We start from the raw sequence: 23,425 nt of genomic DNA on the forward strand, positions 1-23,425 counted from the left end.
AGTAAGGTGTAAGGATACTGGAAAGGTATGAAGGGCTTTTAACACCAAACACTGCATTTTTGCATTTGTATCACTGACAAATGTGGTTAATTCCACACAGAACAGATTCAGTGTTTCATTCATTTTTTTTTTAAACCCTCACTTCCATCTCAGAGTCAATACTGTGTATTGGTTCCAAGGTAGAAGAGTGGTAAGGGCTAGGCAATGGGGGTCAAGTGACTTGCCCAGGGTCACACAGTTAGGAAATGTCTGAGGTCACATTTGAACCCAAGACCTCCCATCTCTAGGCCTGGCTCTCCATCCACTGAGCTACCTAGCTGCCCCCTGTTTCATTCATTTTTAAGTCAATGGACTTCCCCTACAGAACTTCAGTCCACAAGGATGCTACCTTTCCTTCCTCCAAACCCTCTGAAATTCACTCTCCTAAAATCTCGATTGTTAAATCAGATTAGGCTTGGCCTTCACCAATTACAGGAGGAAGGAATCACTTCTCTCCGGGGTTCTCATTATTTCTATCCTAGCAACCAGTACCTATTAGTGATCACTGGATTTGATATGGATTTCCCCTGATGCTTTCTTCACTTTTTGTAGAATGAAATTACAGATTCATGAGACCGTCAACCTAGAGCAAGAACAGCCTCAGAGGTCATTTCATACAACTCCTTTTTAGAGGAAGTCCACTAAGGTTAAGGGACTCACCCAAGGTCACACAAGGTAGTGAGTGGAAGAGGAGAGACTAGAATCCAAGTACTGACTTCAAATCCAGGGTTCTCGTTGCACCAAACTATGTTTGTTTTTTTTAACCCTATCTTCCATCTTAGAATCAATACTAAGTAATGGTTCCAAGACAGAAGGGCAGTAAAGGCTAGTCAGGGGGGTGAAGCCACTTGCCCTGAGTCACAAAGCTACTGAGTAAGTGGGCTGAGGCAAGATTTGAACTTGGGACTTCCTGAATCCAAGTCCAGACTCTATCCTCTGCATTCCCTGGCTGTCTCTAAACCCTGGGTCTTATTCCTCAGTAGTTCCTATGTGGCTGCCTTTGCCTCCTTGGGTTAATAAGACTTCTAGCCCACTATCTAAACTTCTGTGCATTGGAACGAGAGACCAAGGGTTTTACTTAGTTCTGGAGCCTTTGTTGGAAGCTGAATGATGAGTGATTCTTCTTCCCACGCTGTAGGGTCTCTCACTCATACGTGGGTCAGCACAAGCCCTGCCCCTGTCTCTGGACACAAGTGAGCTTGGCACAGGTCCATGAGTTCATGATTAATTCCTATAGTCCCTTATCTTGAGCAAAAGCTATAATTCTTGCTCATCATCCTCTCCCCCCTCTCCTTCCTTTTCTGGGCTAGGTGGTACAGTGGATGGAGGACTAGACAAGGCGACAGGAAGCCTCACATTTTAATCCTGCTTCAGACACTAGTTTCCTCATCTATAAAATGGGGATAATAACAGCTCCTACTTCTTAAGTGAGAATTGTAATCTGTAAAAAGCACTTTGCAAAGCACTTTAAGTGCTATCTAAATGTTAGCTATTATGAGGAAGATTACAGTCCAACTTGGAAAACCAGTCATCAACACTTTAGATGTCAACTCCATATCTTACACAGATTCAAATTTAGAACTGCAAACAAGGAGTGCCTTGATGGTGACTTACATGACTGCCCTAATGACACCTTACATGTTAATTATATGTCCACCTACTAAGGTGGGAAGTGGGCTGGTTTGGGATTTAGAAATCTTGTGTTAAATCTACTCTAGCCCTGGGCCATCTCCAGAGATTCAAGACACCCTAATTTATGAAAAAATGAATTAAACTTCTTCACTATCTCTACAGTAGGCTTTAAGAAACTGAGGAATGATTCATGAGTTTTTGTTTTGAGGTTGTTTTTTAAACCCTTACCTTCCATCTTAGAATCAATACTGTGTATTGCTTCCATGAGAGAAGATTATTCATCTTTTTTACTTTTTTTTAACCTTTGCCTTCCATCTTAGAATCAATACTGTGTATTGGTTCCAAGAAAGAAGATTATTCATCTTTTTAACTTTTTTTTAACCTTTACCTTCCATCTTAGAATGAATTCTGTGTATTGGTTCCAAGAAAGAAGATTATTCATCTTTTTTACTTTTTTTTAACCCTTTCCTTCCATCTTAGAATCAATACTATCAGTCCTAAGGCAAAAGAGCATTAAGGACCAGATAATTGAGGTTACATGATTTGCCCAGGATCCCAGAGCTAGGAAATATCTGAGGCCACATTTGAACCCAGAACCTCCCATCTCTGTGCCTGGATCTCAATCCAAAGCCACCTACCACTAGTAATCAAATATGCAGGCCATCAATAAACATTGCCTCTTTGTTCGACCAGAATAATAACCAGAGTTTCTTAGATGTCAAGCCACGGCCATCATTCTGGCAATGGCTAAGCAATTTAGACAGAACTCCCTGGGAAGACACCTGTCAATATTAAGTGGTTATTTTCCTGAAACCCTCATAGGTAGTTATAATTGCTTTTCACTCTATTTTGCTTTCACCCCTAAAATCTATCTTGAGGTATCCCCGATTATAAATTGAGAAACAATTGTTGACACAGACCCAAGGAGCCTCATAGCACCTGAGATCACAGATGAGATCTTTTCCATTCTCAACTTACTTACCCTGTCAATAGATCTCTAGCATACGGTAGGGCATTCCTATCCTACGCCTCTCTCATCCCTTTCAACCACACACAATACCCAAATATCCTAAAGTCTAGCTCTGAAAGTGATAGTAACAGATAGCATCTTGTTCAACACCAGGCACCATCCCAGAACCCTGGAAAACTAAGAGATCATCTCAAATAGAGATTAGAGATGGGGCTTTTCCTAAGCAAAAGGGGAAAGCTGAAAAGCCACCTTTAAGAGCTGTCACATTGCAAGGTCAATTACTATGCAGACTTGGAATACCATGGGTTTTCCTCACAACACCAGCTCTCCTGAGGCTCAATTGGTTATAGAGAATATCCTTTAATAAATCCTTTTTCTCTTCCTTAATAGGGATGCTGAGTTTGCTCTTAATCTCTTCTGTGGAGAGGACTTTGTTGCTGCCCAATGTCAAGTTGAAATGGGTAGGAGAAATCACCAAGTATCCTCATTAAAAATAAACAGGAGCAGCTAGGTGGCTCAGTGGATTGAGATCTACACCTGAACACCTGAACTACATTTACCCAGCATCCTTTTAAGTTACGTGCTGATGTTTGGGAGATACATTTTATTGAAACCCACACTGCAGGGTTTTTTGGACTTATTGCTTTGGTAAAGTGCAACAGGTGTGGGTCTCTGGCTCTGTGCTCTGCTCACTCAGCTGAAGGAACCCCTTTCTCTCTCACTTTGTCATTACCAAATACTATAAATTTAAATACTTGCAGTATTCATTCATTTTTAATCTCACAAGAGCCCGGTTGAAAGTTGGGAGGTCCCAGATACTCCTAGCTGTATGTCCCTGGGAAAGTCACTTAAACCCAACTGCCTAGCCCTCAGCACTCTTTTTCATGATGTCAAGACTTGACATCAGGAAGATCTGAGTTTGAGTTCTGCCTCAGACAAGATCTATATAGTACTGGACAAGTGGATTCATATTCTTGGGGCTTCAGTTTCCTCATTTATAAAATGGGGATAAAGGATACTAGCCTACCTCTTACAGATGATGTGAAAATAAAATGAGGTCCTTTATAGGAAGTATTTTTGCAAACCTTAAGGGCTATGTAAATGTGGGGTATCACTAATATTATTGGAGAGGAAATGAACAAAATGGTCAAATCAACTGTGAAAGACTTGGCTACTCTGATCTGCATGGTGATCCAAGACAATTCTAAAGGACTCATATTGAGAAATGCTTTCTACCATCAGATAAATGATGAACTGAGCGTAAATTGAAGTATAATTTTGTCACTTTGCTTGTTTTGCTTGCCTTTCTCAATGGGTTCAGGGGAGCATTTGGATCTCAAAATATGGAAAGAAAAGGAAATTCGAAATAAATATTAGATTAGAGGCAACTAGGTTGTTTAGTGGATAGAGAGCCAGACCTGGAAACTGGAGGCACTGGGTTCACAGATGGCCTCAGCCACTTAACCACAATTGCCTACCTTACCACATTTTTACCTTAGAACTGATAGTATTGATTCTAACATAGAAGGTAAGGGCTTTTCAAAATAAAAACGAAACAGATTAATGATCAGAGTAGAATTCCATCAATAAACCATCGTCATCACGATTATTCCATGCCTATAATGGGAGAGTTAAGAAATGAAATCCACACAGAAACTAAATACATGGCCCAAAACACAGAGAAAGAAGCTGTATACTTGGGGAGGGGGTGGGGTGCTATGCTAAAATAAGTCTATACCTTAAGCCAAATTTACTCTATAATGAGTAATTTATCTTTCCTACTGTCCTTCCCCTACCTTGATCTCTTTACATAGGGTTGGGTTTTTTTTTTTAATGATGGAGCAAATCACATCTGGGACAGATGGCACAGCAGAGAAGCCCCCTGCTTACATGTCTTGCCACCTGAGAGGCAGCCAAGTCTATTGGAGAGCTGCTACTCATGCATTTTTGCAATAAAGAAAGGAAAAATTTTAATCTTTGTTGGCTAGCTTACAAAATGATGGCATAGCCAGTCTCTTATATTGCCTCTAGCAATACCAAAGGAAATGTCTTTGGATCATTTTGTGGCTAAAATACCAAACACCTATTTTCCTTCTCCTGTTCCCCAATTCAATGCATCTGGTACTTCAAATGGAACCAACTACAAGGCTTTGATCAAAGGTGTTAGTCAATGGAAGCATACACACGATTTTCCCCCTATCGAATTCCAAAAGCCCAAAGAAGAAACTGTCTATCCTTAAACCATTGCTTTTTTTAAACTTTTACCTTCTGATTTAGAATCCATACTAAGTATAGGTTCTAAGGCAGAAGAGTGGTAAAGGCTAGACAACTGAGATTAAGTGACTTGCCCAGGGTCACACAGCCAGGTCTGGCATATTATCTTTTAATTTCTAGCACTACCAGTCAAACTGGCACTTGCTTCCTTTATGCTCATCACATACCCCCTCTAGCTCTTCTGTCTGAAGTCCTCAAGGCTGCCCACAAGACCAAGTCCAGATACTTACCAAGAATACAAGATGCAAGCAAACAGGAGAGCAGTACCCAGCCCCGTGACCAGGTTTTCATCTCTATAGAGACCTTGGCCAAAGTTAGGTGAACAGATGGTTATGTTCTTCTGGTTTTTATCCAAAACTTGAAAGGAAAAACAGAATAACCAGTTCAGTGAGGAGCAGACTGCCATCAACTCACAGAAAAAGATGATAATATTCAGGAAAAAGCTAATTCAGCTTTTGTTTTCCCTCAGAACCCCAAAGGACAAACACAGGGAGAGGTTTTCTTCCACAAAGTCCAAGGTTGTATGGGCTACACTTTTTAGTACTTCTCTAGAGAATCAGAAGATCTGGCATGCAAGACACCTCTATCTCCATTTAGAACAAATCTTTGGGCTCTTCTGGCTAGGGAGTGCTCTAAAGACAGGCTGAAATTACCATGAGTCCTGCAAAGATTAACAGGCACCTCAGCCCATCTTCTCTTCTTTTTTTTTTTTTACTCTTACTTTTTGTCTTGTAAAAATTCTAAGACAGAAGGGCAAGGGCTTGGCAAGTGGGTTTATGTGATTTGCCCAAGGTCACACAGCTTGGGCAGATTTCAACCCAGGTCCGTGGCTCTATCTATTGTGCAACCCAGCTGCCTTTCCGATCTCTTCTAAAGAAGACGAGGAAACCCACACACTTACAATGACTCCTATTAGATAGAATTTTATTAAAATAACTTGATGCCATTTTGTAAATGCCCTGTAAAACAGACTCCCTTACTTCACTTTATTACTTCTTGAGAAGGAGGTAAAATAGTTACATAAAATATTATGGTAGGCTCTTAAAAAAAAACTTATTTGAAGAGTTCGATTATCTACAGTAGCATGACTTCCTTATTACCATCAACGGTCCTCGCCCATGTAGACACCAATTCTGGATACAGAAGTTGGGTTTAACTACTAGCTCTGACCACATATAATTAGCACAGCTCTGAAACACCCGAGAGACCATTCCACAAACATGCAAATTCTAAGTATCTAAAGTTGTACGGAAATTATTATTAGTGATTACCTTTAAAAATAACTAGGCACACAGTGGTTTAGAGGATGGTAGTTTTCAGCCCAGTGGAAACATTATTTTTCAATAGCACTGACCTCAGCCACAAATAGGCATGTCTAAGTAGTGCTCTTTGAAATTAAAAATATGCTCTCGGTGCTAGTGTAGCACTTCAAACATTTTATTATAATCAAGTAGCTCAATGGGCAAAATCATGAGTCTGTGAAGTCATGAAATAAATTAGGTTTAAATCAAAAGCAAAAAGGTGTTGTCTGTCTTTTGTTTTTTATTTAAAAACAGTTTTCAGTTGTGCCTGACTCTTCATGACCTCATTTGGGGTTTTCTTGGCAGAGATAATGGAGTTGTCTGACATCTTCTTCTCCACCTCATTTTAGATGAGGAAACTGAGGCAGACGGGGTTAAGGTGATGTGTCCAAGGTCTCATAGTTGGGATGTATCTCTGGCCAAATTAGAACTCAGGTGTTCCTGACTCCAGTCCTAGCCCTCTACCCACTGCTCCGCCTAGCTGCCCTTTCTAATGCTCTAAAGCAGTAATTACTTTGGGCAACATCAACCACCCAGAAGGATAGCGAAAATGGCTCCAGATGGATATCATTCAATGAATAAAAAGAGCAGCACCCTCCAGACTAGCAAAAGGGAAAACAAGTTTAGTTGTCATTCATGTATACACAACTCGGGTTTCCTTAGGTTAAAAGACCTCCAAGGAACCCACTTTTAATTTTTTTTTTCCAACAATTAATCACTAGGAAAGAAAAATCCTTCCCCCACAATTACACATACCCAACACAGGTAATTAGTGAAGGAGTCACTTACTTGTCTCTACAGGCTTGCTGGAGAGAGCCGAGAAGGTGAGATAGGTGACGTAACAGCTAATGAGTCCCGACTGCAGTAACCCGGAGTGAGGCTGCCCTGAAAATGGAGAAGAGGTCAGTGGTGAGACCACCAAACCTGAGAGCTGGGAGGCACCTTAGGTAGCCCAACCCCCCCTTCTTTGAGAGATGAGGAAGCCTGAGGGCCAAATAAATGACTCCGTTAAAAAGAAAGACCAGGATTCAAACCCAGATTCTCCAACCCCAAATTCCAATTCTTTATCCTGTACCATGTGTTCATAAAGATGGTACCACCATCAGGAAATGGGAAATATTTTCCCCTCCGGAGGACATCCTTTGAATTTGGGTTTATGGGCTCTAACAAAACTTTCTAGTACTGAAAGTAAAGTTTGAGAAGAATTGGGGAGAAGGAAATTGCATATACTATTATACAAAAAGTCCTGCTACTATCTAGAATTTTCAAAGATAATTAACTTCGACAATGTGTCTTTTTAAATTTATAATGGGGGGAAGCTGGGAAACTCAGTGGATTGAGAGCTAGGTACTAGGTTCAAATCTGGCTTCAGACACTTCCCAGCTGTGTGACTCTGGGCAAGTCACTTGACCCCCATTGCCTAGTCCTTACCACTCTTCTGCCTTGGAACCAATACACAGTATTGACTCTGAGATGGAAGGTAAGGGCCCCCAAAAAACAAACAAATAAATGAAAATTTAATTAATTAATTAATTAATCTATAATGCATGTGCATGTATTAAAACCTTTACTTTGTCTTAGTAACAACTGTAAGCCAGTAGGGCAAGATCTAAGAAAATGGGGTTAAGTGTCTGAAGCTAGATTTGAACCAAAGTCCTCCAGATTCCAGACTTGGCCCTCTATCCACTGAGCCATCCCACACACATACATTTTAAAGGAGAATGAAAAAGTAAATTTAGAGCAGGACTATACCGTGGCCCACACTGCTAACATCTCATTATAATGATGCTGAAATGTAATCAGCCCCAGGGGCATCCTGAAATCTAATTTGATTCCTAAGCACATTATAAGAAAATTGTCACTCCAATTATTGTTAGAGATCCCAGGTGGCTCGATGGGTAAATAAGAGACATCTTGGGAGCAGAGCACTACAAATTCTATTTCACAGCTATATGCACATCAGCCTCCAGGGAGGGAGGGCAAGGCATCTCTCTGTTTCTTCATCTATAAAAGGGCAAAGGCAACAATACTATTGCTTGATGGAGTTCTGAGTAAAGAACAAAACTGGTGCCAATTAAGGAAGATCTCTTTGGGGACTCAAGTTCCAAGAAAGAATGGTGTCCCTGGCTTCCAAGATTCTGGGGATTTAAAATGAACAGGCTAATTCTGGTATAATTCAGAGTCATTAAGCTTGTTTTGTGACTAATCATTTTGGTTCCAATTTTATGGATTTATGTTAATTCTACAATTATGACAAATGGTTCACAAATTACTCATCAAGACACTAAATCTTTAAAACTCAAATGGCTCTGCTGCATGGAAAAATCTCCCATGTTTCCTTCTGAAATAAAGCCTTCCTTGACTTATTTCATTGAATATGTTTAAATCAGATGTTTTTAACCCTTTTTTATATCATTTTTTAAATTCATTAATAGAAGTGCTCAATTTAGTTAGAAGTTAGTGAAAATAAGGATTTTTTTAAAAATCAACTTCATGGACCCTCCCCTGAAATCTAGCCATGGTCATGTCATCATGGAGTTTTAGCTTATTTTACTTTATCCCAAAGATAAAAGAGCTGGCTGAGATCCTCAAAAATGTGAGGCGAGCTCTGTGAATCTTAAACATCCCTTTCTAATTCATTATTTCTGAACTAGGAACAAAAATGCTATCAGCTTCTCCATAAGAAACTACCAGGACAACGCTGCTATAAGAAACTAGGAGAATATGTGTCCATTAGTTAGTAATAACTCCTTTCCAGACTTCTACCCTTCCAAATATACCCAGAAGAGTGCCTGGCTACAGGAAGGTGATTAATATAATTTTGTTGATTCAAAGCACTTTTAACATCCATAATTTTACATTTTGAAGTTGGGTAAGAATCAGTCTCATTCATCCATTTTAGAGGTGAAAAAAAATGGCACAAGATAAGTTAATTGACTTGCCTAAGGGCACACATTTAGTTAACTACAAAATCAGGCTAAAATAAAGAAGCCTTATTTTGCTATGTTTGCATCTCTGAAACCTAGTGGGTGCTTTATAAATATTGATTGATTGAACCATCCTAATACTGACTCCTAGCCTCTGGGTTCTTCTATTAGAAATACGCTGTGTGTGTAGTATTTCTTTATACAATTGGATCTTGTTTTACACAATACATTCCAAGACCCTTCTCCTAAGCTGAAAATCGTGCCTAAAAGCGATTTTCTAATAAGTATTTCTTATAGAAGCATTGCTAGACACTTTATGTCTTGACTTTAGCTTATCAGAGCTACCTGCATCTCTTCTACAGTCTTAATGAAACCAAGAGAAGCACTGTTTGGACAAGGACACAGCTTGTTACAAGTGAGAACTCCAGAAAAAGATTGAGGCACGAGCTGATGCTTGGCACAAAACAAGGGCATGGCTCACATTAGCGTTTCACAGAGGGAGAATAAGCTTGATTGGGCGAGCTGCTGGGAGACATGACACAACTTGGGGAAATGGTGCAAATTGAGCATGTAATTAAAAATTTCTTACTTTACGTATTTTTCTGCCTTTAGTTTTTTGACTGCCAATCATGTAAATCCAAATTCACGTTTGTTGAGTTCATGTAAAACAAGGTCCTACTCTATGTATATACATGTTGTTCTTTTTGTTTGTCTTTTCCACTCTCAGGGAGCCCATTTGAGATTTTCCTGGCAAAGATACTACAGTGGTTTGCCATTTCCTCCTCCAGCTCAGTTTATAAATGAGGAAACTGAGGCAAACAGAGTTAAGTAACTTGCCCAGGTCACATAGCTAGGGCTACATCTGAGGTTCAATTTGAATTTAAGTCTTCCTGACTCCAGGGCAGGCAATCTAGCTACTCCTCCATATATATATATATATATACATATACATATATACAGATACATATATACATATACATATATAATATAATATAAATACATTTTATATTATATTTATATTAAATAAAAATACAAAAACATAAATACAAAAATATAGATATATACATATATATAACGTATATAAAAACATATATATAACATATATAAAAATATACACACACACATATATACATACTTCCTTTCTCTTTTTTCTCTCTCCTTCCTTCCTTCCTTCCTTCCTTCCTTCCTTCCTTCCTTCCTTCCTTCCTTCCTTCCTTCCTTTTTCTCCATCCTTCCTGCCTTTCTTTTTCTTTTCTATCTATCTATACATATGCTTTTATCTTACCTAGATACACATACATACATACCTGCCTTCCTTCCTTTCACTTCTCTCTCCTTCCTTCTTTCTCTTCTTTTTTCTCTTTCTTTTCTATCTAAATCTATACATAGGCTTTTATCTATCTATATACACACATACATAAATGTGTGTACATGAATATGTATGTATACAGACAACATATATATGCATGTATATACATATATAGGAACTTGGGTGGGTATGTATGACACATATAAACATACACATTTATTTTTACATATACACATACACAAGTATACACGATACACATTTATTTCACCATACATACACACACACATATAAAACTGTTACACAACTATTAATATTTTGTATGTGTAAGCACATGTAAGCTATTATTTTATGTATATGTGTTTGCACATAAAATGTGTGTGTACACACATACATCCCAGATATTGCCCCGAATTTATGGTTCTGATGGGGCAAGGGGCAGTCGATTCTAAACGTAGTTCAGCTACTCTCTAGACAATAATACATTTAAATGCGGCTCACTCCTCCCTGCACAAGTACTTCTGGAAAGTTGTGTCTCTGAGATAAAGCCAAACTAGCTGGAGTTCCCAAAGTCACTAAATAGTTCTTATTCCGGAGCGATTCACCCAGGACACCAAGAGCCCAGAGGGGTGGCCTGAAAGAGCTACACTGGGAGTTGACCCTGGTGTTCATGGGTATGGAGGGGGGAGCTAAGCCAGGGGGCAACAGGACCTTCTGGAACCTCCGCTCTGTACATTATCCTTCACCCCAGGGCCACTCTTCCTACTGCCCCCAATTATTAACCTGTAGGATCTGCCACCTAAGGGTGGGCTGGAATACAGCCAAATAGAGGGTACCCCCTTATCCTACCCAGGTTCCCCTAAGTTTATCAGGTATGTGGGCTTGACTAAATCTGGTAAGCCCTCCTGGAACCCATTCCTCTTTGAGTGGGATACCCCTATTCTAGAGCTTCCAAGACAATGAGACAGAGGGAGGGTAAGGGAGACAGTCCGAGTCACCATGCTTACGATTTTGTACACAGGGCGAGATGGCTACCAGTGAAATAAGCAGGCAGAGGCCTCCATTGACACCGATGAAAATTTTGTTCTGCAAGCATTCTTCCTCCCATGTGTAAAACCAGGCCATCAGAAGCAGAGCTCCCACAGCAATCGTGTACATGAGAAGAGTCACCAGGGCAAGGAAGGCGTACCACATCTTATTATGAACGGTCCCTGCGGTCCTATTTCCAAGGAGGGGAGAGAAGAGAGAGAGGAAGATTACTCAGGCCATCCTTTGTCTTATAATGCACTCTTGGAGTAATAAATGCCTTGTATTCAGCTCCCAGGATGATGTAACTGAGTCGTACCAAAGGCACATGCTGGCTTTCTGAAATGAATGCACCCCGTGACAATGCTAAGTGGTCTGGGAAAGGTCTGACCTTTCTTGGTCTATAAAATCATAAATGCTTAGTGGGAACCATTCTGGCCAGGGCTACGAGTTTGGGGTACCCCCTATCACTTTAAATGGATGCTTGCATTCCAAGCTGTAGAGTTCCGAAGTTTCTCATCTGGAGCATCTTCACAAACCGTTAATTACAATGACATATTATGATGAGTTTTGGTCACACTTAAGGCAGTTCTTCTCCAAGATTCTATGCAAGGAAGCTTTTCATTATTATGGAAGAGGCTGAAGTACCCGAGTAGCTTTATCAGGTCTTCCCTTGCCATTTCCCTGCTCAGGAAGCTTCAGTGGTTGGCTCCCTATTGACTCTAGGATAAATAGCTAACATTTATACAGTGCCTACTATGTGCAGGAACTATGTGAAGAGCTTTACAATGATCTTATTTGGTCCCTTCAACAACCTTGGGAGGTGGGTGCTATTATTATACCTATTTTATAGATGAGGAAAAAATAAAAATGATGGTAACATTTATAGGGTGCTATGTCCCAGGCACTATGCTTGGTGCTTTCAAATTTCCATCTCATTTGGTCCTCACAACAACCCTGAGAAGTGGAGGCTCTTATTAACCCAATTTTACAGGTGGCAAAAGTGAGGCAAACTGAGAGTGCCATGCCCAGGGTCACACAGATTGAAACTCAAGTCTTCCTGACTTTCAGATTCAGCTCTCTATCCACTGTGCCATCAGCTGCCTACCTAAAGCAAAGCCCTCTTGGCTTTGAGAGTCCTCCAACATCTAGAATCAATCGGTCTTTCCAAGTAGATTACCCATTCTGCTCCTTTACATTCTCAACATTCAGGTCAAACAGGCATACAACATACTGTTGTCACATTTCTCTCCATGTTTCTACATGGATCATCCTCCATACCTTGGATGCCCCACTCATTTCCACTTCTTTGGAACTCCTAGATCTCATCAATTCAAGTTTTCACTGCCCTCAGGAGCCTTTTCCTGACTCCTAGTTGTCCAATTACTTTGTATAAATTTTCCGTTACTTTATCGGTACAGATGTCGCTTCCCCCCAGTGGAACATAAGTTCTCAAAAAGAAAGGACCATTTCATTTTTGTTTTTTGTATTCCCAACACCTTGCATAGAGCCTAGCACACACTAGGTATTAATAGAAGTTAACTGAACCAAACTGATTCCAGAGTTGTCTCAGCAGCTCTAATAGCTGCCATCTCTCTTCTTCAGAGTTGTGACCAAATTAGCATTATTCAAAGTCATGTTTTCTAAGTAAAAGAGCAGTAATTATAATGATGGAGACAAAGGTAGACCAGGAAAAATCAGGAGGGGGCGGGGGGAAGCAAGGGAATGTTTACATAAAAAACTGGAGGAAGAAAGAATCTGAATCATGAAATGTCAGACAACTGTCAAAAATTGTTCTGCCTATAATTTTTTTTAACAACTGAAGTTTAAAAAAAACAGAAGATAAACAAAAGATAGATTTTTAAATATGGTTTCCCAATAAAAATGTTGATAGAAAAAAACCTATATATTATAAAAAAGCTTATTATTAAAGGAAGAAAGAAGGGGAAAAGGCATCATTTCAAACCTTCAGAAACTGTTCAAGAGGGAACGTTAGATGGCTCAGAGATAGAGCAAGGTCTGGAGACTAAAGGTTCTTGGTTCAAATCTGGCCTCAGACACTTCCTAGCTATGTGGCTCTGGCCAAGTTACTTAACTCCTATTGCCTAGCCCTTAATGCTCTTCTGCCTTAGAACCAATACTTAATACGAATCATAAAACCAAAGGTAGGGTTTTTTTAAAAAACTGTTCACAGAGGGGAAGAGAAACAAAATTTTAAAAAATTACATGAATCATTGTCATCTGACTTTCAGAATTAGTTTTTGTCTGCATTCATTCAAATACAGCAAAGAAAAAAGAGAACAATTTTCTTACTGTTTTAACAAAACTGAAAGGCTTTCAAGGAAACCTATGATAAAAAGTTACTGTAAGCAAAGATGAATGAAAACGGGAAAGGGTAGGATGACAATCCTGTTGCGGTAACAATGGCACAGCAATGACTCAAAAGTACTGACCACAAAATTACTCCCCAATTAAAAGGTAAAAAAAGAGTAGAAAAAAATTAAGAAGGATAGAAGGGAGCACTTATTAAGTGCTTACTCTGGCCAGGCATCAGGCTAAGTGCTTTAGAAATGTCTCATTAGATCTTCACAGTAGATGCTACTGTGTTCCTTATTTTACAGTTGAGGAAACTGAGACTGACAGAGGTTAAGTGACTTGCCTAGGTTCACATAGCTAGTTAAGTGTTTGAGGCCACATTTGGACTCAGATCTTCCTGATTCCAGCCCCAGAGTTCTATCCTCTGTGGCACCAGATGCTTCTGGAAGAAAAAAATATTTAAGAATCCAATTGAAAGACTATGTGTGAGATTTTTAAAAATGATTTGTGTAAAGACAATCCTCTGTTCAGTTGGACCCTTCTTTGATTCATTAGTCTACCATGTCTTCTTTTATACTTACTTTTGAAGGATTTGATGGAAAGCACTTACTGTAATTTCAAACATGGCAATCTCCAACTGTGACAGAACTAATATCTACCTGGGGTTTCCAGTTCCTTCTATCTCCCACCAACAACATGGGTTAAACCCACACTAGCCTCCCTTGACAGTTTCCTGGTTGGAAGTCTCTCTCCCATGGAGTATGGTACCCTCAGTGTTGGTACATGCCATGAGGCCACTACAGTCATCACATACTGTCTTTCTGACCCGAGAGATTTCCATCAAGGATGGAGTGAATCCACATGTTAGCAAAACTGAAACCAAGTGCTACTAAATCCTTGCTAATATCCTTTCTTGGCCATAACTAAGTAAAACCTCTTTTGTTCAATGACTGATGAGAACCTCATTCTTAGATCTCAGAAGTAGGGACAGCTAGAGAGTACCATGACTAGAGCTTGGAGTCAGGAGAACCTGGGTTTTACCCTAACCAAAGGATTAAAAAAAAGTGAACCACAGGGTGCTAACATGAGGCCCACTCCTCACATTATTGATAACACATACATATATATACATACAAACATATATAATATATATCCCTATATGTACCACTGCCCTGTTGGTTTTTTATAATTTTGATTACTTTTCAACAATTCAAGATCATATCTCATCACTACAATAATATGGGAGTTAAAGAAATGTGCTACATATAGGAATCATTGAAAGCACAGGACAATTTACCAAGGGCAATCCAGTCTGATTATTTCTTCCAACTCAACTTATACATCAGCAAGATCTATTTAAGTTAGATGGGACTAAGTGGATAGAAAGTCAGACCTGGAGATGGGAAGTCCTGGGAAGTTCTTGGACAATCCTAGCTGTGTGACTCTGGGCAAGTCATTTAAACTCCTATTGCTTAGCCCTTACACTCTTCTGTCCTGAAACTAAAACTTGGTATCAATTCAAAAAGGAAAGATAGGGGATTAAAAAAGAAAAAACACATGAACATGAATCAGCTGTCAGGCTATTGTCTTTGAGCTATGTGTCACCATCTGGGTAATTTGTTTTTTTCATCCACTTTGTTTTTCTAGCATGGATGGTTCACATTAGTGTGAATTTCACTGAAGTTTGGGAGGCTATTCTGGGGCTTGACAGTATTATCTAAACCAGTGATTGGCAACCTTTTGAGCTTGGTGTGTCAAAATTCACCAAAAAAATGAGCATAATTCAGGTGGTGTGTCACCTTGAGAAGAAAACACCATAATTTCATGATATTTATAATTTAAATTTAAAAATGTATAATTGTAATATTTAACTGTATTTAATACACCAAAAACTCATTATTTAACTTAACTGCTTAGTGACTTCATTGTTCATCAGTCGGTTTCTTTTGTTGGTCCTGATATTATTTAACTTGTGTGGGGTGCCATGAACTAAGATAAGTGAGGGGGAGGGGGAATTCTTTAACTAACCTGCCTATTAGTGACTTTTTTGTTGCTGAATTTCATTGACTACATCTTCTATTGAAAGTTGGTATTTTGTACACTTCAAGCCTAAGCAGGTTCTACCTAACTTCATCTGTCAACCTGTTTCTTTTCTTGGCTTTGATATTATTTAATGCTGAGAATAAGGTCTCACAAAAGTGTAGAGGGAAAAATTGTGAGTAAAGCCATTGCTATATTTTTCAGGATGCTAAAAGTGTCTGATAATCAGTTTTAGGTACTTCTCCCTTGCACTTGGGTTGGAGCCCCACCCAGTCTTCCCATGGCCTGGCCCCTCCCCTCCCCTCCCCATGTGCCGAAACGTGTGTCATAGGTTTGCCATCACAGATCTAAACAGAAGAATTTAACTTTGCTTTCAATAGGGACTTTGTAACAATGAAAAACAACTTAAGAAAGCATTTAACTCTCTCTGCATTTTGTATCTCATTTAATCTGACATTATATTGAAAAGGTTATCTTTGTGGTCACATATATCCTAGAATCTATGCATGGAAGACACCTCATTGAAGGAGACCTTCCAAGCTTACATTTTCTTCTAAATCAGCTATATATGTAGACCTGAGGAGGATCTCCCAGAAGTAATCTGGTCTGACTTCATTTGATAGGTAAGATCTCTCAGACCCACAGAGGCCTTTGGAGTGACTCTCCAAAGGTAATATAGATAAGAAGTAGAGACAAAATCAGAAGCCTCCAATATTCAATATCCTCCAAGAAATTTTCTTTCCAATGTACCAAGTTACCAGATAAAAAAAAAAGAAATCAACAAAAGAATGACACTGATATTTTTATATTTCCCAAATCTCAGCTAGTTATGTGAAACTTGAGATAAAATTTGCTATACAAAATAGTTAATTTCTCATTCATTCACAAAAGGCAAAAATTTGAGAAATAAGGGGGAAGCTAAATGATTCCGTGGATTGAGAGTCAGGCCTAGAAATAGGGAGGTCCTGGGTTCAAATCTTGTCATACATCCTAGCTGTGACCCCGTTCAAGTTACTTAACCCCCACTGCCTAGCCTTTACCTCTCTTCTACCTTTTAACTAATATACAGTATTGATTCTAAGATGGAAGGTAAGGGTTTTTAGGGGGGGGGAAATTTTGAGATATGTGGGTCAGTAATTATTATCTTCTTGGTTATCTTTGGTGGTAAGAGGAAAAAATAGGAGACAGAGATTATTAGTTACAATTTTTTCATTCTTCTAGAATGAATATTCTCTCTCAGGTATCTCAAAGACCAAAAAAAAGATCCAAGATGCTTTCAGAATTGTGGTGCCTCTACTGCAGATTTCCTCTGAATGCACTTGGTCAGGTCCTGGTGCAATTCTCAATTTCATTTTTTTTTTAAGTTATTTCCATTTCCACACAGTAGCCCTTAAGGGGATAAGGTAGGAGAGTTCAAATATCATCATTTCACTTCATTGTAATGAAAACAGGTCACTATCAAATTACAATTAAAATACTAATCTAGCTGTGGCCCTTCCTACTTTCATCTATGTCTTTGTGATGATATGACTCAATTGAATCTCATGCCAAGTTTTCTGTAGATTCAATTTATCATCTCATGCTGTTTTATGAGTCAGTCTTCCATCATATCCTCTAAAATGTTTTTGCAAATGAGACTATAAACTACATCAACATCACACTTGGCAAGGAAATTAAAGGTTGGCTAATGAGGTTTCTGGGTTCTTTTAGACTCCTCCAGATCAGGAGAGAAATGATGAGAGTCCATGGCGACTGCTTTTATTCATTCTTCAGAGTTTAAAACATTTAAAAAGGTTGGACTGGAGCTATTTCTTCTAATCTGTCTTTACTTTGACTTCCAATACAACCAGGAGATAATCTGACTTTGAAGAAAAATAAAGCTAAAGCTTTAAAGGCATAAGAGTAGCTGTTGTTCAGTCACATCTGAATAACATTTGTCATGATCCTATGGACTATAGCTATCCACAGGGGGGTTCTTGGCAGGGACACTAGAGTGCTTTGCCATTTCCTTTTCTAGTGAATCCTCTTGTCAATCAGTTAAGTGATTTGTCTGGGTCAACTAGCTAGGAAATGTCTAAAGTCATATTTGAACTCAGGTCTTCCTGATTCCATTTCTAGCACTCTACCTCACTACCTCCTACAAAGCACAGAAAGATTTGCAGATTGTATGAATCTGTAAAGGAAGACTAATGCACTGCATGACTAACCAAATCTCAAAATAAACTGAATGTCAATGAGAATGTGGTTTGGTTCCACCAGTAGCATATAAAAGCATTCATTGGTCAATGGTCGAAAATTAAGAGTACCAAGTGACATCTTAGCTTCCTATTCTTCACCCCATCTCTCCCAGCATCACTAAGGAGGGGAAGTAGTCACTGGAGACTGAATGGCATGCTGTATTTATCTTTTCTATGAGTTATCACAAACAGGGGGAGAGTTAACCTTGTGGTGAGATGATAAGCTTCCTCAAAGTTTAGTGAATTAGGTCTTTAAATAAACTGTCAACTTGTTTGTAACAAGGATTATAATCATAAGATTTCTCTTCAGAGCTAAATGGGACTTTAGAAGTCATTGAGTCCAATGCTTTCATTTTATAGATGAGGAAACTTCCTCAGGGTCACCCATATAATGTGTCTGAGGGAATTTGAATTCAGATCCTCCTTACTCCAAGCCCAGTTTTTGAGTTAGAAGATCTTAAGACCATAGAAAGAAATCTCAGAGACCATCTTAGGATGCCTAACCCTTTCATTTTACAGATGAGGAAACAGGTGGGGGGTGGGGAGGGTGGAGCCTAGATGGTGGAGTAATCCTCAGCAGCTCTGTGCCACTATGAGAATCCTCTCCATTTTACTACAAAATGAATACAGGAGTGAAAGAACCAACAAAGAGAGTGAAACAACTTTCAAGAAAAGAAAAAAATCAATAAGCATATGAAAAAGTGTTAATTAGAGAAATGAAAATCAAAACAACTCTGAGTTATCACCTCACACCTAGCAAATTGGCTAACAAGACAGCAAAGGAAAGTAATGAATGATGGAGGGGATGCAGCAAAGTTGGGACATTAATTCATTGCTGGTGGAGTTGTGAATTGATCCAACCATTCTGGAGGGCAATTTGGAACTATGCCCAAAGGGCGATAAAAGACTGTCTGCCCTTTGACCCAGCCAAAGCACTGCTGGGTTTGTACCCCAAAGAGATAATAAGGAAAAAGACTTGGACAAGAATATTCATAGCTGCACTCTTTGTGGTGGCAAAAATTTAGAAAATGAGGGGATGCCCTTCAACTGGGGAATGGCTGAACAAATTGTGGTATATGTTGGTGATGGAATATTATTGTGAAAAAAGGAATAATAAAGTGGAGGAATTCCATGTGAACTGGAACAACCTCCAGGAATTGATGCAGAGTGAGAGGAGGAGAACCAGGAGAACATTGTACACAGAGATGGATATACTGTGGTACAATCGATTGTAATGGACTTCTCCATTAGTGGCAATGCAGTGATCCAGGACAATTCTGAGGGCCTTATGAGGAAGAATGCTATCCACATAGAGAAAGAACTCTGGGAGTAGAAATACAGAAGAAAAACAACGGCTTGATCACATGGGTCGATGGGGATATGATTGGGGATATAGACTCTAAATGATCACTCTAGTGCAAATATTAGTAATACAGAAATAGGACTTGATCAATGACACATGTAAAACCCAGTGGAATTGAGCATTGGCTATGGGAGGGGGGTGGGAAGAGGGTAGGGAAAGAACATGAATCATGTAAAAATGGGAAAATTGTCTTAATTAATCAATTAAATAACATTAAAAGAAAAAAAAACCTGAGGAACTCCAAGAGAGGGCAATCAAGGATGTGCCTGATTGGATCAAGTACAGAGAGACCAAAAACTTGAGAGTGTTGCCATGGGAATGAATCGTGGGAAGGGAATCAGAGTCCCTGTGGCCATGAGACAGAACCCCAGAGAATCTTTTCTGAGCTGACAGGATGATGGTTATGAAGCTGTTGCACAGAGAGGGAATTAACCCCAGCTGATGTTGGAGTTAACAGGCAAGCCTTATCTCTCTCTCCTGGACTCCACTGGACTTTGGACAGGAAGATCTACTGTTAAGAGAAAGCAGAACTCTTTCCACTTCCTTTAGCTGGACTAAAGAGAATAAAGAGGAAGACCTCAGCCATACTTTGAACCTCAACAACCTCCTGTCAGTATGTTTTGGGTCTTTGGTGGACTGACCTTTAGAACAGTATTATAGTCAGATAGGTTTGTTACTTATTATTTACAATATTAAGGGTTTTAAAAGATAAGGTCTCCTTCTTCCTCATTTTCCTCCCCCAAACCCTTTCTTCAACCTCCAATAAAATATTACTATTTAAATGTTATCCCTTATGTGTTTTCCTCCTAGGATGTATCCTCCTAAAATCCTATCATAACAAGACTAAGCCTGCTCTGGAGCAGATCAAGATCTGAGTGAGATCAAAAGCTTACACCTAAGCCTGAGGCAAGTCTTTAAGCTATCAGAATCACAAGGGTCAATTGAATTAGCAGAGGGAGGGGGGCTTCTCACCCTCAGACCATCACATCATCCCCCAAGCCAACCTATAATTAGAGAGGAAAAATGAGCAAACCACAAAAAAAGCAGAGGACGAAACAGACCGACAGAGAGTAAAGTGATTTGTCTAAAATCCCACAGGTAGTATCACAAGTGGTATTTGAACCCAGTTCTTCAAAAGCATTTATCTTTCTTCTGAACATTGCTTGTGCTCTTCTGACATGCCCTTCATTTGGAGTCATCTTCCATGCATTAAAAGAGAAGCTTTCCTCCCTCCCATCCCACCCCCAGCCAACCTGAGATCTAAGTAAAGTTTTCCTGGATGAATAAACTGCCTTATGCTTTTCCCTATTAAAAAAAAAAAGATGAAGCAGAAACAGAACAGTGCACACAGTAACAGAAATATTGTACAATGATCAATTGTGGAGTAAACTTTTATCAATAAAATAAGGTCCCAAAATAATCGCAAGGGGCTCATGATAAAAATTGCTGTCTATAGCCCAAGAAGGCACTGTTGGAGTCTGATTCTAGATTAAAGCACCCCAATCAGTCACTTTATTTCCCTGATGAGCTTTTTACTGTATATGTACCTGTCTTCTATTGAGGCATGAGGAATATGAAAATATGTTCTGTGTGACAACTGTTACAACCTATGTCAGATTATTTACCACCTCAGGAAAGGCGAAGGAGAGGGGGAAAAAAACTGAATCACAAAATATCAGAAAACTGTCAAAAATTGTTTTCTCCAGAGAAAGAATGGTAGGAGTTGGATGGATGCAGATCAAAGCATACTACTATCTTTCACATCAGTGTATTTATGGTTTTATTTTGAGGTTTTTGTTAGGTATGAGGGTTTTGCATGACAATAAAAAAATAAAATCTTTTTAAATTGTTTCTACATGTAATTGAAAAAGTTTTTAAAAGACAATAAAGACTTAAAAACGATGATGGTGATGATAATGAAGGGAAAGGGGGAAAATATGCATTTATAGAACAACCACTATGTGTCAGACATTTCACTTAAGCATTTTTAATAAATATTACCTCACAACAACCCTGAGAGGTAACCAGTACTGTTATTATCCACATTTCACCATTGAAGAAACTGAGGTAAAATTACTTGTCCAAGGACTAAGTGCCTGAGGCTGCATAAGAATTATGGTCTTGCTGATTCTATGCCTAGCTGATCCCTAATGAATATAGACGCAAAAATCTTAAATAGGATACTAGCAAAAAGACTCCAGCAAGTGATCAGAAGGGTCATCCACCATGATCAAGTAGGATTTACACCAGGGATGCAGGGCTGGTTCAATATTAGGAAAACCATCCACATAATTGACCACATCAACAAACAAACCAACAAGAATCACATGATTATCTCAACAGATGCAGAAAAAGCCTTTGATAAAATACAACACCCATTCCTATTAAAAAACACTAGAAAGCATAGGAATAGAAGGGTCATTCCTAAAATAATAAAACAGTATATATCTAAAAACCATCAGCTAATATCATCTGCAATGGGGATAAACTAGATTCATTCCCAATAAGATCAGGAGTGAAACAAGGATGCCCATTATCACCTCTACTATTTGACATTGTACTAGAAACACTAGCAGTAGCAATTAAAGAAAAAGAAATTGAAGGCATCAAAATAGGCAAGGAGGAGACCAAGTTATCACTCTTTGCAGATGACATGGTCTACTTAAAGAATCCTAGAGATTCAACCAAACAGCTAATTGAAACAATCAACAACTTTAGCAAAGTTGCAGGATACAAAAATAAACCCACATAAATCATCAGCTTTTTCTATATATCTCCAACACAGCTCAGCAGCAAAAACTAGAAAGAGAAATCCCATTCAAAATCACCGTAGACAAAATAAAATACCTAGGAATCTACCTCCCGAGACAAACATGGGAACTATATGAACACAACTACAAAACACTCTCCACACAACTAAAACTAGACTTGAACAATTGGAAAAACATTAACTGCTCATGGATAGGACGAGCCAATATAATAAAAATGGACCATCCTGCCTAGCTGAGTGTTGCCAGCTCAATAAACAGATGGGAAAAAAATCTGGACACCACACATCAAGAAATCTGTCAGGATAAGTGGTTTTTAAAATCTCTGAGACTCATTTGCTTCCATGTCCTGCTACAAATAGGCATGCCCCTGTGGGAAAGGGGCCAAGAAAAAGGCTGATACAGAAGCAGACAGCACCACACTGCTGGCAAGCTGAACCTGGACATCACAACTCTTGGCTGGGTTCTGGTCTCTGAGGAGGATTGGGAAAATCACTTTGGGAGTACTTGACTCAAGTGAAAACCCAGAAAACTATTCTCTTTTTGAGGGGGAAGGGGGTGGCATGAGAGGTTGCAGATAATCTTCCTGCTATTTAATTCTTAGGTTAAAAAAGTCTACATAGCACCATGCTTTATGAGATATTCTTTTTCAAAACAGGGAAGAAAACTGTGGAAATTAACAAATTACTTCACTTTTTAATTATTATTTGGCCTGGTAAATAACAGGAGTAATTTACGACCAATTAGTATAACATTAAAATTTCAACAAAAAATTGATAGTTTCATATTTTAAATTATAATAATATTCTTTTCTTTGATACTGAACTAGATTTCAGAGGACCACAAAATGGCTTTACATATTTTGCTTATTTGTTTCATACTTGGTGATGTCAAATAAAACTGATTTGGTCTCATGTTACTGTGCCATATTCATCATTGTTACCATGTACTAGGACTTTTCCAATCTGACTACTACAACAAAAAAGGGAGATTTTTTTTTAAAAGTGAAGAAGTGAATCCATTTTCTGTAGAATGAGCTCTTAATGGAAGAAAAAAATGAATACACCTACTAAATTGGATCATTATGGGTGACATTATTGATCCAGGGTAGCTAATTCTTATTTAAAAAAAAGAAGTATAAACTTTATTAATACAATGCTAATAAAGGATTTTACATTGAGCTATCCAGTTGTAAGACCAGGAAAGACCCAAGTCGACGACACCTC

The 23,425-nt window shown here is 38.8% G+C and overlaps 1 protein-coding gene across 2 annotated transcripts in view; it reads right to left on the bottom strand.

Moving 5' to 3' along the window:
- The window catches only part of SERINC5 (serine incorporator 5), a 133,406-nt gene that overhangs the window by 22,490 nt on the left and 87,491 nt on the right, over positions 1-23,425 (bottom strand). For both annotated transcript variants that reach the window (XM_056824818.1, XM_056824820.1), the window contains exons 6-8: positions 11,457-11,668; positions 7,006-7,101; positions 5,146-5,272 (exon numbers count right to left, since the gene is read on the bottom strand). In XM_056824818.1, coding sequence (XP_056680796.1) covers positions 5,146-5,272; positions 7,006-7,101; positions 11,457-11,668 — 435 coding nt within the window. The remainder of the gene's footprint in view (positions 1-5,145; positions 5,273-7,005; positions 7,102-11,456; positions 11,669-23,425) is intronic.

Source organism: Monodelphis domestica, chromosome 3 (genome assembly GCF_027887165.1).
Source record: "Monodelphis domestica isolate mMonDom1 chromosome 3, mMonDom1.pri, whole genome shotgun sequence".
NCBI classification, from domain to species: domain Eukaryota; kingdom Metazoa; phylum Chordata; class Mammalia; order Didelphimorphia; family Didelphidae; genus Monodelphis; species Monodelphis domestica.